The sequence below is a fragment of the Leiobunum rupestre genome, chromosome 9 (assembly GCF_980474605.1).
Source record: "Leiobunum rupestre chromosome 9, qqLeiRupe1.1.hap1, whole genome shotgun sequence".
NCBI classification, from domain to species: domain Eukaryota; kingdom Metazoa; phylum Arthropoda; class Arachnida; order Opiliones; family Sclerosomatidae; genus Leiobunum; species Leiobunum rupestre.
Window position 1 is genome coordinate 22,687,699 of NC_143392.1, and position 13,580 is coordinate 22,701,278.

At 35.3% G+C, this 13,580-nt stretch overlaps 4 protein-coding genes across 12 annotated transcripts in view; 2 read left to right on the forward strand and 2 right to left on the reverse strand.

The window, feature by feature from the left end:
- Positions 1-274: 274 nt before the first annotated feature.
- LOC149926877 (uncharacterized) lies at positions 275-2,973 on the forward strand. Its single transcript, XM_090159111.1, has one exon. The coding sequence runs from the start codon at positions 413-415 to the stop codon at positions 2,936-2,938; it is 2,526 nt and encodes an 841-aa protein (XP_090015237.1). The 5' UTR covers positions 275-412; the 3' UTR covers positions 2,939-2,973.
- A 137-nt stretch (positions 2,974-3,110) lies between these two features.
- Positions 3,111-4,806, forward strand: Ppt1 (Palmitoyl-protein thioesterase 1). 2 transcript variants are annotated; one of them, XM_090158892.1, is made up of 3 exons: positions 3,111-3,615; positions 3,788-4,316; positions 4,409-4,806. In XM_090158892.1, exons 1-2 carry the CDS (start codon positions 3,172-3,174, stop codon positions 4,283-4,285), a joined length of 942 nt encoding a protein of 313 aa, XP_090015018.1. In that variant the 5' UTR covers positions 3,111-3,171; the 3' UTR covers positions 4,286-4,316; positions 4,409-4,806. The 2 variants fall into 2 exon arrangements, with proteins under 2 accessions (XP_090015018.1, XP_090015017.1); XM_090158891.1 differs by having other exon boundaries at positions 3,788-4,806.
- Positions 4,620-13,580, reverse strand: part of Piezo (piezo type mechanosensitive ion channel component) — a 48,872-nt gene continuing 39,911 nt past the window's right edge. For 7 of the 8 annotated variants that reach the window (XM_090158884.1, XM_090158883.1, XM_090158879.1 and 4 more), the window contains 24 exons: positions 13,369-13,570; positions 13,216-13,308; positions 12,978-13,152; positions 12,735-12,920; positions 12,612-12,669; positions 12,443-12,545; positions 11,436-11,768; positions 10,192-10,325; positions 9,978-10,112; positions 9,754-9,916; positions 9,538-9,695; positions 9,068-9,141; positions 8,916-8,981; positions 8,504-8,756; positions 8,272-8,448; positions 7,373-7,462; positions 7,176-7,299; positions 7,068-7,107; positions 6,855-7,002; positions 6,582-6,793; positions 6,351-6,515; positions 5,490-6,292; positions 5,189-5,420; positions 4,620-5,123 (listed from right to left, as the gene is read on the reverse strand). In XM_090158884.1, the coding sequence (XP_090015010.1) occupies positions 4,853-5,123; positions 5,189-5,420; positions 5,490-6,292; positions 6,351-6,515; positions 6,582-6,793; positions 6,855-7,002; positions 7,068-7,107; positions 7,176-7,299; positions 7,373-7,462; positions 8,272-8,448; positions 8,504-8,756; positions 8,916-8,981; positions 9,068-9,141; positions 9,538-9,695; positions 9,754-9,916; positions 9,978-10,112; positions 10,192-10,325; positions 11,436-11,768; positions 12,443-12,545; positions 12,612-12,669; positions 12,735-12,920; positions 12,978-13,152; positions 13,216-13,308; positions 13,369-13,570 (4,395 nt within the window). In that variant the 3' untranslated portion in view covers positions 4,620-4,852. The remainder of the gene's footprint in view (positions 5,124-5,188; positions 5,421-5,489; positions 6,293-6,350; positions 6,516-6,581; positions 6,794-6,854; positions 7,003-7,067; positions 7,108-7,175; positions 7,300-7,372; positions 7,463-8,271; positions 8,449-8,503; positions 8,757-8,915; positions 8,982-9,067; positions 9,142-9,537; positions 9,696-9,753; positions 9,917-9,977; positions 10,113-10,191; positions 10,326-11,435; positions 11,769-12,442; positions 12,546-12,611; positions 12,670-12,734; positions 12,921-12,977; positions 13,153-13,215; positions 13,309-13,368; positions 13,571-13,580) is intronic. The other variant, XM_090158881.1, reaches the window with a different exon arrangement.
- LOC149926880 (uncharacterized) lies at positions 10,338-11,423 on the reverse strand. Its single transcript, XM_090158895.1, has 2 exons — positions 10,726-11,423; positions 10,338-10,624 (listed from the first exon to the last, which is right to left on the reverse strand). Exons 1-2 carry the CDS (start codon positions 10,940-10,942, stop codon positions 10,536-10,538), a joined length of 306 nt encoding a protein of 101 aa, XP_090015021.1. The 5' UTR covers positions 10,943-11,423; the 3' UTR covers positions 10,338-10,535.

Sequence of the window (13,580 nt, forward strand, 5' to 3'; positions counted from 1 at the left end):
TCTATGAGCCGGGAGTAGTGGCTCACTCCTGTAATCCCAGGCGTCCGGGAGGCAGAGTTTGTGGTTGGCCGTGTGAGGACGACCACCAATCCCCTAACGGGTGGTCGGAATACTTCCGCCAAGGGTGTCCCCACGTATCCCCCCGTTGGCGTGGCCGTTACACATATCTCACCCTGATTAATCAGTTATTGTGTGTGTGCTGGTGTCTAAGGCCTCGGGTCGACACCGATGTGTGTGTATCTCAAAAAAAAAATCCGATTTCTATGCCTTTGTCCGCGATAAACGGTTTCTTCAAGATTGTTTCGGCAACCCTGTTTTAAACACTTCGAAAAGTTTGAATTCGGAATTTATGTGGGAAACTTCGATGTCTCTTATTTACTAATTTCGGAAAATTTGCTAAAGTCGTAAGAAAATGGATTCCAATATTTTAGTTTTATGGGATCACACATCCACTGACTCGTTAAATGTATTCCATCCACGAAAAAATGAAAATATAACGGTTCTTCTGAAGGAAAAAATAGTAAGCCTTGGTTTTCGCTCTTTGGAAAAGCGATTAAGTAAAGCTGGATACTTCCTGGGAACAGTACAAACTAACAAAGATTGTACTTCAGTAGTTATAACTGTAGACAGATTCGAGGAGGTTTCGTGCTTGGGTGCAGTGGTTCTGGGCGATATTTTAATTCCATTCAAAATTCGAAAAGTAGGTGAAAGTGGCAACCACTCTAAGAATGACTATACACCACAGTTAAAGAAACTTCACGAAAACTTTAGTTCGCGTTCCAAAGTTAATCTTTCCAACACACTCTCCATGTCAATAGAATGCGCTCTTCAAGGTGGAAGATGTAATCTCACCATAAATGTAATATTGTGTGGTACTATATTCAACGCTTTAGCTATACCACCTATTCCTATCTACGCTTCAGCATTGTCAAATTCACTAATTAATTCATTTACAAATGATGCTTCAGCTCTCCAATGTGGACTTGTTAGTATAGATTCTGTGAAAAAAATTAATATCCTCTCCGACTCTGATCCAAGAATAACGACAATCCCATTAGTAGGTATTTGGGTTACCGGAGTCCAAACAATTGAACACCCATTTGTATGGGCAGCGTGTTTACGCTACATCTCATGTTGCGACTATATTGAAAGAATTTGTTCCCCTCCAAAACCTTTCCTTTTAATACTATACAATGTCTTAACAAATTCGCCAGAATTTTATGACTGTTTTACGAGCAATGGTCTGAGTAAAATATCCTTTGTTCTCTTAGAAGGGCGAATCACCTTAACTTTACCAAAAATTCCAAGCTTTTCATGCAAAATTCAAAGTGTAACTCTCTACGAAACTACAAATGATAATTTGGCCAGAATATTTGAAAAAGGTACTGAAACCTTCAAAAAAGATACCACTAACAAAAAAGGTGCAACTAAAATAACAAAAAATAAACCATTTGAAATTGGATCAAACGTGAAGGATACGCCTAGATTAGCCCCTATACTTACTGGAAAAATTTCCAATACTCGCATGTTAAAACCCCTTGTTCCAGATATTTCAATCTTATCTGATAATGGTTGCAACCAATCACTTCGTTCACCATTAAAACCATTAAACAGAACTAATGAAAACTCTTCCGAAAATAAATCCCAATTACTAACACCAAAATATCCCCAAAATAAACCTGAGCAAAATACCCAGGAGTTAATCTCAGGAAAAAGAAGTCAAACAACATCAGAAAAAATTATAGCCACAAATTTTTGTACCCCAAAAACTTTTAAAAGATCTACCCCACTGTTTGAACAAAACATGCCGTGCAAATTACAAGAAACTAAAAATGATACAAGTCATTTGGAAGTTTCCAGGAGAGAAATAGCTTGCGAAGTCAATTTAGAACAACAATTATCCCAATCTAATGACTCGAAAGAATTGAAAAACCACGATGTACCTGCGGAAATAACTAATATGTTGAAAAATCAAGATGAATTATTGAAAAACTTACAAGAACAAGTTTCAAAATTATTGAAGGTTCAAGAAAATCAAACAAGAGCTGTAGAAATGGATTTGCCAGGCAAAGAAAATTTGCAAAATGCGACTATACAGTCGCCCAGATCGAATGAAAACTCTCAATTGCTTCATATTCTTCAACATCAAGATGAACAACTAATAAAACTACAAGAACAAGTTAAACAGATGTTGACTTTTCAAACTAGCCCACCAAGAAATGAGTTGGAATTTGAAAAACAATCAAAAACTAGCAACTGCTCTATTGGCGTTATGACTAGCGTTATTGTAATGGAAAATTCAACCCATCAAAAAAATCTTACACCACTACATTTCAACAAGAAAAATAACTGTAGTCATTGCCATTGTTCAAAAGATTCAAATTTAGTTTATCAAAATGTTTCAATTGTTGAAAAATCAGTACAAGAACATCCACATTCACCCGATGCGGATATTTTCAATGTACAATGTGATAGAACTTCAACTCCCGATATTGATAATGGGCCAGCAACATTTTATCAGAAAATACTGCAAAATGTAAATCAATTATTGGAAGAACCTAGCAATATTGACCACGATTTTAGGGATGAAATTCAAACAAGAGATTCTTTATATGTTCCAAGATTAAACTATCAAACGCTTTGTTTTAATGAAAAAAGAGATTCAGCTGAAACCAATATTGATACTTTGGCACAAAAATATCTCGGACAAATGGATCATCGTATCTTGTTTCAATCCACGACCAACGATGAAAACCGGCCTAAACACACTGCTGTTCACTGTGTGCCAAAAAGTGTCTCTTTTGAGACTAAAGCTTATTTAGAAAAACATAACATCAGCCATGGAAATTATTTAGTAAAATCTCCAATTGTTTACAATCAAAATTTTAATCGCGTTTTAGATATTGAAGAAATATCGAGACAGCCAAAATTGATATGATTTTGTTTGAATATTTTTTTAAGGTAATGGAAATAAAAAAAAATTGACATTTTATAATTGTATTTTTTATTTTTCCTCTTGATTCTCCCAAAGAGGGAGTTGGTAAGTTCCCAAATTTTCCTGGGAGGGATGTTTGATATGACAGTTTGACATAATGAAGTTTGATAGCTTTATCTCTGGTCTTGTGATTTGATTTTCTATTAAAATTTTTAGATTTTTTTTTTTAAATAAAAATGGTAAAGTTAGGTTTATTTGCATTAGCCCTTTCATTTTTGGCTCAAGTTAAAGGGAAAACTAATTTAAATGAGTGTTCAGGGAACGCAATTAATTGCATGAATGAGAAGGCCCCTGGAATTGTTTTATGGCATGGAATGGGAGATTCCTGTTGTAATCCATTAAGTTTGGGAAAAATTATTAAATATTTGGAACAAGAAGTTCCAGATGCCCATGTACTCTCAATTAAGATAGGAAATAACATCATAGAAGACACTGAAAATGGATTTTTTAAGAACGCAAATGATCAGATTCAAGAAGCTTGTCAACAAATTCAGCAAGATCCCAATTTAAAAGATGGTTACAATGCCATTGGCTTTTCTCAAGGTGGACAATTTTTACGTGCACTGGCCCAAAGATGTCCCACACCTCCTATGGTCAATTTAATTTCCATAGGTGGGCAAGTAAGTAAACAAAAATAAACATACCCTCTCAAAGCTTCCACACACAAACTAGAAGCTGGCCTGTCCTGAGTAGTTTACTGGGTGGAATGAAAAAGTTGCTAATATATCCAAACATCTTAGGCCAGGCCAGTAGTTTTTTCCTAATGTTAACCAATAAATTAAAATTCTATAGCATCAAGGTGTCTATGGATTTCCAAGATGCCCAGGGGAAAACTCTACTTTATGCGACTATGTTAGGAAATTAATCAGCTATGGTGCCTACACTTATTTCGTTCAAAGATTATCAGTTCAAGCTCAATATTGGCATGACCCATTGGCCGAGGATGATTATATTCATAAAAGCATATTCTTGGCTGATATTAATAACGAAATAACGAGAAACGCCACCTACAAAACTAATCTTATGAAACTCAAGAATTTTATCATGATTAAATTCTCAAAAGACACTATGGTTGACCCCAAAGATTCTGAATGGTTTGGGTTCTATAAAGAAGGTCAAGGCAAAGAGGTTGAAAGTCTTCAAGAGACGCAACTTTACAAAGAAGATTGGCTGGGTCTACAACAAATGGACAAAGATGGAAAATTAAAATTTTTGGAAATTGATGGGGATCATTTAGAGATAAGCTTCGAATGGCTCAAAGAAAATGTCATTGACAAATACTTAAAATAGATGCTCAACCATTAACAAATACTGGCAAGTGCTAGAGGGCTATAAAAATATCTAAGAAAAGTCCATTTAGTTTTATCCAGATTGCTTAGTCTATTAACTGCTTATTTTAATTACACAACTCACCAAAACAAATCTTAAGACTTAATGTACTTTGTTAATCAGTCTGTAATATAGAATAGTAAAATACATTAGACTGAAATGTACTTTGATCCTTTGGAGGTTTAAAATTAGGTGAAATTGTCAATCACTTTATAAAATATCTTTTTAACAAGACTAGAAGCTGCTCACAGGCCAGCCTTATCAATAAAAATCTTTCTATTTTCAAAGACTACAATTAATTTTTAAAAAACCCTTTACAAGTTTTATTTCAAAAGCAGGCTGATCTAGTTACACAGTAATATGAAAACAGATCAATTAAAAGATGAGAAATAAAAAAAATTACGTCTTCCAACTTGTGTATTAATAAAAATCTGTAAATAAATTTGTATTTATCTTATAAACACGGGTAACCTCGAACTGCACAAATTTGTAGGAAAGCTTTTTAAAATTTTAAATAAACTATTTCCTTTAACTAGGACTCTCTAGCGCCTGATCTGGTACACGAGTCCATTTAATTAATGTCTCAGGAGATCTGTATAGGAAGATTAGTTTGGCGAATAAATCTTCTTCTAGAGTGAACTCGCCACTTTCACGCACTAAATAAATGTCAAGGCACAGCTGTAGAACCCTGTCCACATAAGGCATGTCATCAAACATAATCGTGAATGATGTGCCTGCTACGAAACCTCTTACTAATCGTGATACTACAAGCACAAACGTCGTGTAAAGTCCAACAATACTAAAAACAAAATTATTATTAATTTTTTTTTCACAAAGATATCAAGAGTAAAAGTCAAATCTTACCCATATCCGGAGAATACAGAAAGTTCTGAAGGGAAAACTTTATCACTGAATAAAACTACCTGCAGAAACTCGCAATTTCTCTTTTCACCCAAGAAATAATACGGCGCAGAACCAGGGCCAGTACAAGCTGGATCCTTGACTTCCCACCACTGAGCTATTGCGCTGGAATTTTGAAAACTACCATGACGCAGTGAAAGGGTTAAATCTCTAAGCATATCTTTATCGTCTTTTTCTGAAAGTGAAATAACAATATCACTACCTTTCAGTGTAGAAGACGGCTAATAAAATAATAAGGTCTTACTAGTCATTCCCGTTTCATACTTCACAGCGCTTCTAGCAGAGGCTTTGAGGTAATTAGGGAAGATATTGGGAATGGTTACATTTTCAGCCTCTCCGGCTTCGGAACTATTAAGCATACGGGCCAATTCCTTTTTCACAGCATCGGGCAATTTTATAGCTTTCTCATACCCAACAGTCTTATCAACACCAGTTGAATTAGGATCTCGGTAAAGGGACCAAGACAGTTTGACAGTCAGAGGAGAAGTAGACCGCAATTCCGCGATAAGAGACTCTTGACTAGGAGGACTAACAGCCCATACGGCTGTAGAATTGCCATTTAAATTTATGATAGTTACGTCTGAACCATCAAAATTATTCAAAAACAGCTGGGCCGATTTGGAAATTCCTTTCGAATATTTCATCCTTTCATATTGATTTTTATTGAGACCTAATATCATGTTGTTACGTTGTGCGTTCATTTTGAAAATTGGTTCGTATCCTCCTATAGATAGCACTACGGAGAAGTCTAATGGTTGATTAGGGAGTCCCACTGTGCTTCCCAAAGCAAAAAGTAGCAGAGGGAACCATATTATTAGAATTATGACGAAGAGTAAAGCGCCACCGACTCCATATTTGATGAGAGTCGTTCTTTTTGAGCCTCTAGGTGTAGGGTATTCTTCTTCGGCTCTACGATTGCATTTGAGCACAAACACGTTTGAGAAAATGTCTTCCATTTTCAGCCAATTGCCAATATTCATACTAGTGTCTGTCCAAATCCAGTCCATGAGACTTCGCAACTCATATAAAAAGGGGACAATAAGATACCTAGGTGGAAATACAACCATTAGACCAAGTAAAAAATTGGTACAAGTAAATCAGTTACCCCTTGTATAAGAACAAATTTACATAGTTGAACTTTTTACAAAAGAAATTGCCAAGAATTCTAGTTGGATATCCTGATCGAATTTGATAAGCCGATAAAAGCAAATAGCCGCACTTAATAAAGTAGAACAACTTGGGTGGCAAGTTGTTATTAGTCGTAAATCTCCTAAAAAAAATTAAGTTTTAAAAATTAACTTTTTACAAAAAAATAAAAAAAGTAACACAATCTCACTTTTCAGAGACGGCTGGCAAAATAAAAAACATCCAAATATGGACTAGAAAAACTAAGAAAATGTGGAATAACAATTTTCCAAAAATATATTTTCGCAAGTATAGCGCACGGTCCATAACAATAAGTGCAAACTGAACTATTAACATGATTAGAAACGGAATGGGAACTTTATTCTCTTGGAAATAAGAAGCTACTCCATCTTCACCTCCAGACTAAATAAAATGATATCAATTAATTCCTGTATAAATAAAAAAAATTGTAAATATAACTAACTCCAAAAGCCCAGTATCCAAACACTAGAATTAGGAAGTTTATAAAATCGCAAAAGAACATAAAGGCATAAACGTCCACAGTAACTCTGTATTCTGGATTCAGCAAGTTGCGGAAGAAAGCTCGGCACGGATCAAAAAATCTATTCACTCTGAAAGCAAAAAAAATATCTTTTATAATAAAATATTATAAAATGAAAAATAAGAAAATACATACTTTGAATAGAATACATCTAGTGGCGAAGGTTCAGAACAACCTAGTAAACGTGAAAAGGTAAATTAAATAATTGCATAGCAAAGATAAATGAATTTGTTTTCAAATTACCGCTACTAGAATCTTCCTCTTCTACTCCTTCCTTGTCTTCATCTAATAATTTAGCTTCTTCTTCATAGGTAAGTTTACTTTTTAATTTATCACCATCTCCTTTCTCATCTACGAGATCCACTATCTGTAAAATAATTATATTGAATTAGTACAAAGTAACACACTGGAAAAAGAGTTCAGAAAAAAGTTCAAATAACCAATGATTCATCCTCTTTATCCTCTAGTGTTTTCTCAGGTGTTGTAGCAGCCACAGTACTTCTATCACTATCTTTCCATAAACCAAGACTCTATAATAAAAACAAAAAAAATAAAAAATTTTAAAAACTAAGAAAAAGTTTAAAATTAGCAAGCTTTCGGGATCGCGACCCATTGTCAAGCAAAGTGACTGTTTTAAATCTCAACCGAGTCACTTTGCTTGACAAGGGGTCTTGATCCCGAAAGCTTGCTAATTTTAAAATAAATATGAAAATTTAAACCATGAAGTATCCGTTGAGGTTTTACATATTTAATTACCATGGTTAACAACTTCAACGTATAAGAGTATATAAATAATTTTTTGGAAGCATTACAGAGTAATTACTAGCATCCCTACATTAACATAGCTTAAAAACCCCCGACAGGTTTTTACAGAAATGTAAAACTAACCCATCTGCGAATGCCAACAAGTGACATTGGACCAAATTAATGACAACGTTTTGTATTGGAATATTGATAGCAATATATACACCAATTCTTGCACGTTTTAACCTTGGCTATCCCAGACCACAGATGGAAATTTATTTAGCATCAGTTATAAAAATTCATCAACAAAAAATTTTGTTACACTAAAATTTCATTCCAATCTGTTAACTTTTACTATGCCTATAAGAGGAGTGATTTTACAGTCCTTTCACCCAATTGAAGGCAGGGGTGAAAACTTAACATTGTATCATTTTGTCGTCTCTAAGGGGGTGCAAAATGGCTCCAAAATCCTAATAGAGCCTCAAGTAGTATAAACAAATGAGACTTTTGGCCAAGATGATGGGAAACGCTTTTCAATTTAAATCAGTAATAAACCAGTTTTACTTCTATAACATTCAAAGTTATTGTTAATTACCTTTAACATGAACCTGTGAAAGAACACCACCAATAGCAATGCCAAGTCGAAAACCACGTAATGGCTTTGTTTCTCAATGCCAATTATGCGCGGAGTCCAAAATGGGTCAATTGGATCAGGATTTTTGTTCCATGGAAAGAAATTAAATTGGAATAGGTACTTGATGATCACGATTGCCTATTAAACAAAATCACATTACTACACTACATCTGCAATAATTAAGGAAACTTACCTCGGTATATGTAATTATCGTTATCCAAAAGGTTTTGGAAGGTCTAGGAACGGAGAGAGATCCCCACAGAAATGCGAGGAGTGCTAGTGGTAATGAGCTGACACTTGCATATTTCATGACATTGACTACAATCATTAGGTAACAAAGTAGTTCAGAGCGCGAAACTAGAGCATAGTAGAAAGCAACCAAGAACCGGATAACTGGAGGTTGTTCCTTTTGATCCAGTATGTCTGGTGTATCCAATAGTTCAACACTGAAATTTAAATTTAATACCAACTATATTTAAGCTTAAATGAAACCACATTGGGAAAAGGTCACAACAGAGAGAATGTACATGATGTACAGGAGTGATTTGTGCAAAAGGAATGAAGGTGCTTTGACAAAACATTTTAATTAGTTTTTGAATTATCACCTTTCGGCCAAATCTTGGCTTCCCTTTTGAAGGGTTATGGCTACTTTAGAACCAGGAGTTTTTGACCTTAGAATGTTATAAGTTTTGAAAACATTCACTAATGTTTGCCACTTAAACAGTTATTGCCTATTTAAGTAGTAATAAATAATTACCGCACTGGAGGAGAAGCTTTCTTGATATCTCGTTCCAAAATAGTCATATCTTCAGCTTGCTCACCGGATGAAAACTACAAAATACAAGATCAAAAATGATTTTTTAAGTCACTAAGTGACCTCTGCACATTGCTAGGGGACTAGTCAAAGAACTAAGGAAGCCCCACCCCAACTTCCATGTTCATCTCCAACTGGTACGGCTCCCCCCACTGATCTTTTAATTTAATGATTGGGTAATTAAAATTAGAATAAAATAATTTTTAAAAGTTGACAGAGCAAATGTTAGAAATGTCAGTAATCTGATGGTGGTTTTAGAATATTCCTAGACAAGCCGGTTTCAGTTTGAGAGTTAAATATATCAAGGGAACGCGTTAAAAAATTTATCAAAACCATAGAATATCAGTCTATAATGAATAGCTTTGCTTACACTACAATATAAGTAAAAACCATAAAAGTTACCAAAAAATTACCTTCTCTTTTAATATTTTCTTCTCTTGTGAGAGCTGGCACGCTACGTAACGATAGTCTTTAGAAACCGTGTTTAATTTAGCAGTTCCACTAATAAGCAATCCTTCGATAAAAGCAACAAAAATTGCCCACCAAGACCTGATTTTGTCCATAAGTTTTTCTATTGAAGTGAAAATATTAGGAAATTGGATTGGTTTTTATTTTTAAAGAAAATTTACCATCTCCAGGTGCTCTTCTATCACCAGGTGGTTCACTCTCAGTTGGTTGAGAGTCATAAGGTGGTAAAGAATGTCCACTTTGATGGCTAGCTTGTCTACTCTGTATTGGCGGTAATGTTTCAGGAAGACTCAATGAAGTTATATGAGAAAGAGGGGGATGAGGCTAGAAAATTGAAATACTTAAGAAATAAAAGTAACTGGGGAAAAACAAGGTCAGAACTCACTACAGAAGAAACTTCAGTTGATCGGTCAGCCGATATTATTGGAGATAAATGACTAGAGTCCCCTACATCAAATTCCTCTTCCGAACCTTTCTTGATGTTTTGCCTAATTGTTCCTTTCATAGCTTGGCTTAAAAGCTAAGATAGAAAAGAAATACCGAATAGTTAAGTAAAACTTTTACTATGGCTTAATATAAGTGATTAATAGAGTGATTACAGCATTGATGCCTTTTTCTTTAACTTCTGCCGCCTCCTCGTCTTCTAAGTCTTTTGAAGATTTGGCAATCAAATCCAAGTCAATTTCTTCGTCGGAATAATCATCAAACATGTAGTAATCTCCAGAGCGAATGGCTAAATAGAAACAACGATTCTTGAATCTTCTAACATATAAAGTTTGACACACCAAAAACTTCCAAAGAAAAGTGGCATCCAGAAGTTTTATAAAGCGAGGAAGATGGCTGATAGTGCTGCAAAAAGCCGCTCAAATAAACAGTGTTACCAATTTTTTGTGAGCAAAGCTATGAGTGATTGCCTATACTACATGTAGTTTGTGCATGCTTATCATGCTTCAAATAGTAAGAAACACGTAATTAATAAGCTCTTTAATCCAAAGCTTCCAAAAGTGATAGTTTTCATAAGAGATACAGCTTCTATAAATAAGATGGTTTATAATTAGTTTCTCATTGAGAGGTAGCTGAGGCGCTGGAAAATTCACTTTGGAGTAAAATGTAAAAAGAGCTTATTATCTAACCAGGTGCATCTTGCAAAAATGGTGCGTGTGAACGTTTAACCCCTTCCCCAAAATTACAGGCGTGATGCGAAGATGGTGTGGAACGTGGAGGGCGTATTTGCCTCGCTGAAGGACCAGCAACGGGTACACCCGGCAAAGGTCCGTGATACCCTCGAGGAGCTGCAACCCCGGCATAAAATGTGGGTGAATAACCATTCTCCAGGTGAAAACCTTCCATCGCAATTGGATAAGGAGGGGGGAGAATACTGGGTAAGATTCCTCAGTGGGAGAGGTTAAGTGACTATCAGAGAGAGGGACTGATTCAGGGACAGACCCGGGACCAGAAAGGTGCGGTTCAGTGAATCCGTCAAGTGACAGAGTGAAATTGACCGAGCTTGTAGGTGTATGTGTTCGACGAGGTGGAGTACGGGCTTGGGCTATGCCATCAGGGCCCTCCTGATGAGGATGGGCCCCGCTAGCCATTGAGTACATGGGGGTCGAATAAGAGTCAAAATCACCACCTAATTTCGAATGCGAAAAAAAGGGATAAATCGAGAAAAATTTAAATCTAAAAAATTTTACTATTATGTTTTAGTCAAAAATTTCACAAAAATCATGATTATGGGTTTTATGATATACAACTCCAAAAATAACTATATTCTAATAACTTAGTTATGAACAAAAGTATAAAAAAATTCTTGGAAATACTAAAAGGAAACAAATCTTTTTACCTTGGAAATGAGTGTCAGGATGGGTCGTTACCCCACTAGGAGCTTTTTGGTGCTTGGCTCGGATTTTGTCCATCTTCTTCTTGATTTTGTCCATAACCTTTTTCTCACCAGCTTCTTGAACCTTTACTTCTCGCATTTGAATTTCATTTATCATTTCAGCCCCTCGTGAAGCTAAAACCTGCTGAGCTCTTATTTCATTGACCAGATGTTGAAAGTAGTAACTACAAAACAGCCTCTTCTGGAGCAATAGGAAGGCAAAACAGATTCCATCCCATAAGAGACCAGCTTCATCGACTGGTACGTCACAGTTACCAACTACATCCACTTGGTCATCTAAAAAGGTATAAGAAATCAAGTGACAATACATTTTTAATTTCACTGGAAAAGTAAACTTCCGCCACCGGTTAATTGACTACAATAGTTATCAGCCTTGCATCAGCTTTTTTAGTTATTTGTGGAACCTTCACCAATTTTCTTTTGCCAAGCTCATCAAACTTGTTGGGAATGTATAAAAAAACCAAAACAAGAGGACCTTCACTATCAGAAAGAAAATCGGAGTAGAATCCAGGACACAACCAACGATAAGCATTGGGAAAACAAGACAACACTAATTGACGTTCTCCTATAATAGCAAGTTTTGATTTGTTAATCGCTCCTTGAAGACCATGAGTAATGAACTTAAAAAAAAATACATGTTTATAGTGATAAGACCAAAAGTTAATGAACTGAAATTTTAGTATAGCAGAAGTCTACCTTTTAGTATAAGTATATTATAATGTTAGCAATGAAATTGAGAAAATTACCACTACACTCCATGCAATACGAAAGGAATGCATTCGTGAAATGCCAGATCTAGAGAACCACAAGCATAAGAACCATTTTTTTTATGACATTTGGCACTAGAACGGGAACCCTTCCCATTATCAGAAATGCAACTTAAACATTAAGAGCTTTTCAATAACTTCAGTTCAATAACTTCTGATAAATTTTTTTTATGTTCAACTAACCAGCATCACCCGATTTGAGCTTTTTAAGGCACGCAATCCCAAGAAGCTGGACTAGCCAGCAAAAATTCCTATAAAGACTGCTCAAGAACACGCAGCCAACAACCTAAGAGAGAAAATGGCCATTCATTCGTATCATCATTTCTTGCCATAAAATTAAACTTTCATTTACTTGTAAAATTGACTTGATTAATATTACAACAACGTTATAAGCTAAAAGTACGTTCCACCTACATAATATTACATAAGAATTATACTCTTATCAAATGCAGAGTAAAAGGTTGTAAATTCTTACATTTTTAGAAGTACCCTAATTGGTTTCAAATAAAATTCGTTGCCACTCCAAAGAAATATGAAACAGCCAACCATGTAACCCATGGCAAATAGACTGACCCTGCTTGTCCCAGCTAAGAACATTATTGCCAATGTCACCCAATAAAACGCAAAGAAACACAAGGATTTGATGACATCGAGATATGATCTAAAGTAAAGTAATACGTTCTTTTCACTGTAAATGAGCTCATACAAAATAGCATACTTGTTGTAAGTTACGAAATCGGGGACAGGATTGGCTACGTAGTAAGTCAGCCCTTGACTATCGTTATAATATATTTCTTTGTTACTGCCTCCTTCGTACATTTCAGCAACGGGACTCGTTTCAATTGAAAATACGTATAGTTGACAACAGGAAAATATTAATTGGAAAAAATCAACTGTGGAAAATTTTAAATTATGTTTTAAAAACAAGGCGATAGAAAATCGTGATTATCACTAACCCATTATTTTATAAGCATTGGGTGAATTGACAAAATCAGGAAGGTAGAGCCATTCAATAAGCTCAGGATTGTTCAGTTCTGTCCACGGATAATCTGTATTTCAACAAAACAGGTAAGCTTTTCTGAATTTATATAAACTATCAAAAAAATTACTTAGGCACAGTCCAGGTGGTATCCCAACACACATCAAATACTGAATTGGAAGTACGATGCATTGATAAGTTACGTAAAATGGCCAGACTTTGGCTAGAGTACTTCTTTTCATTAGGAACATAATGCAAAGCCAAATTGAAGAAAAAACCGCAAATATATCCAAACGGACACCAACACAAGCCACGATAGTCACAAAGCAGAACTAAAGGAAT

Coding starts and splice junctions, on each gene's coding strand:
- LOC149926880 (XM_090158895.1), bottom strand. CDS start 10,942: ATGGAAGGTTTTCACCTGGAGAATGGTTATTCACCCACATTTTATGCC. Junction 10,625..10,725: donor ATTTTTGCAAGATGCACCTG/GTTAGATAATAA, acceptor TCTTATTTATAG/AAGCTGTATCTCTTATGAAA.
- LOC149926877 (XM_090159111.1), top strand. CDS start 413: ATGGATTCCAATATTTTAGTTTTATGGGATCACACATCCACTGACTCG.
- Ppt1 (XM_090158891.1), top strand. CDS start 3,172: ATGGTAAAGTTAGGTTTATTTGCATTAGCCCTTTCATTTTTGGCTCAA. Junction 3,616..3,787: donor TAATTTCCATAGGTGGGCAA/GTAAGTAAACAA, acceptor AAAATTCTATAG/CATCAAGGTGTCTATGGATT.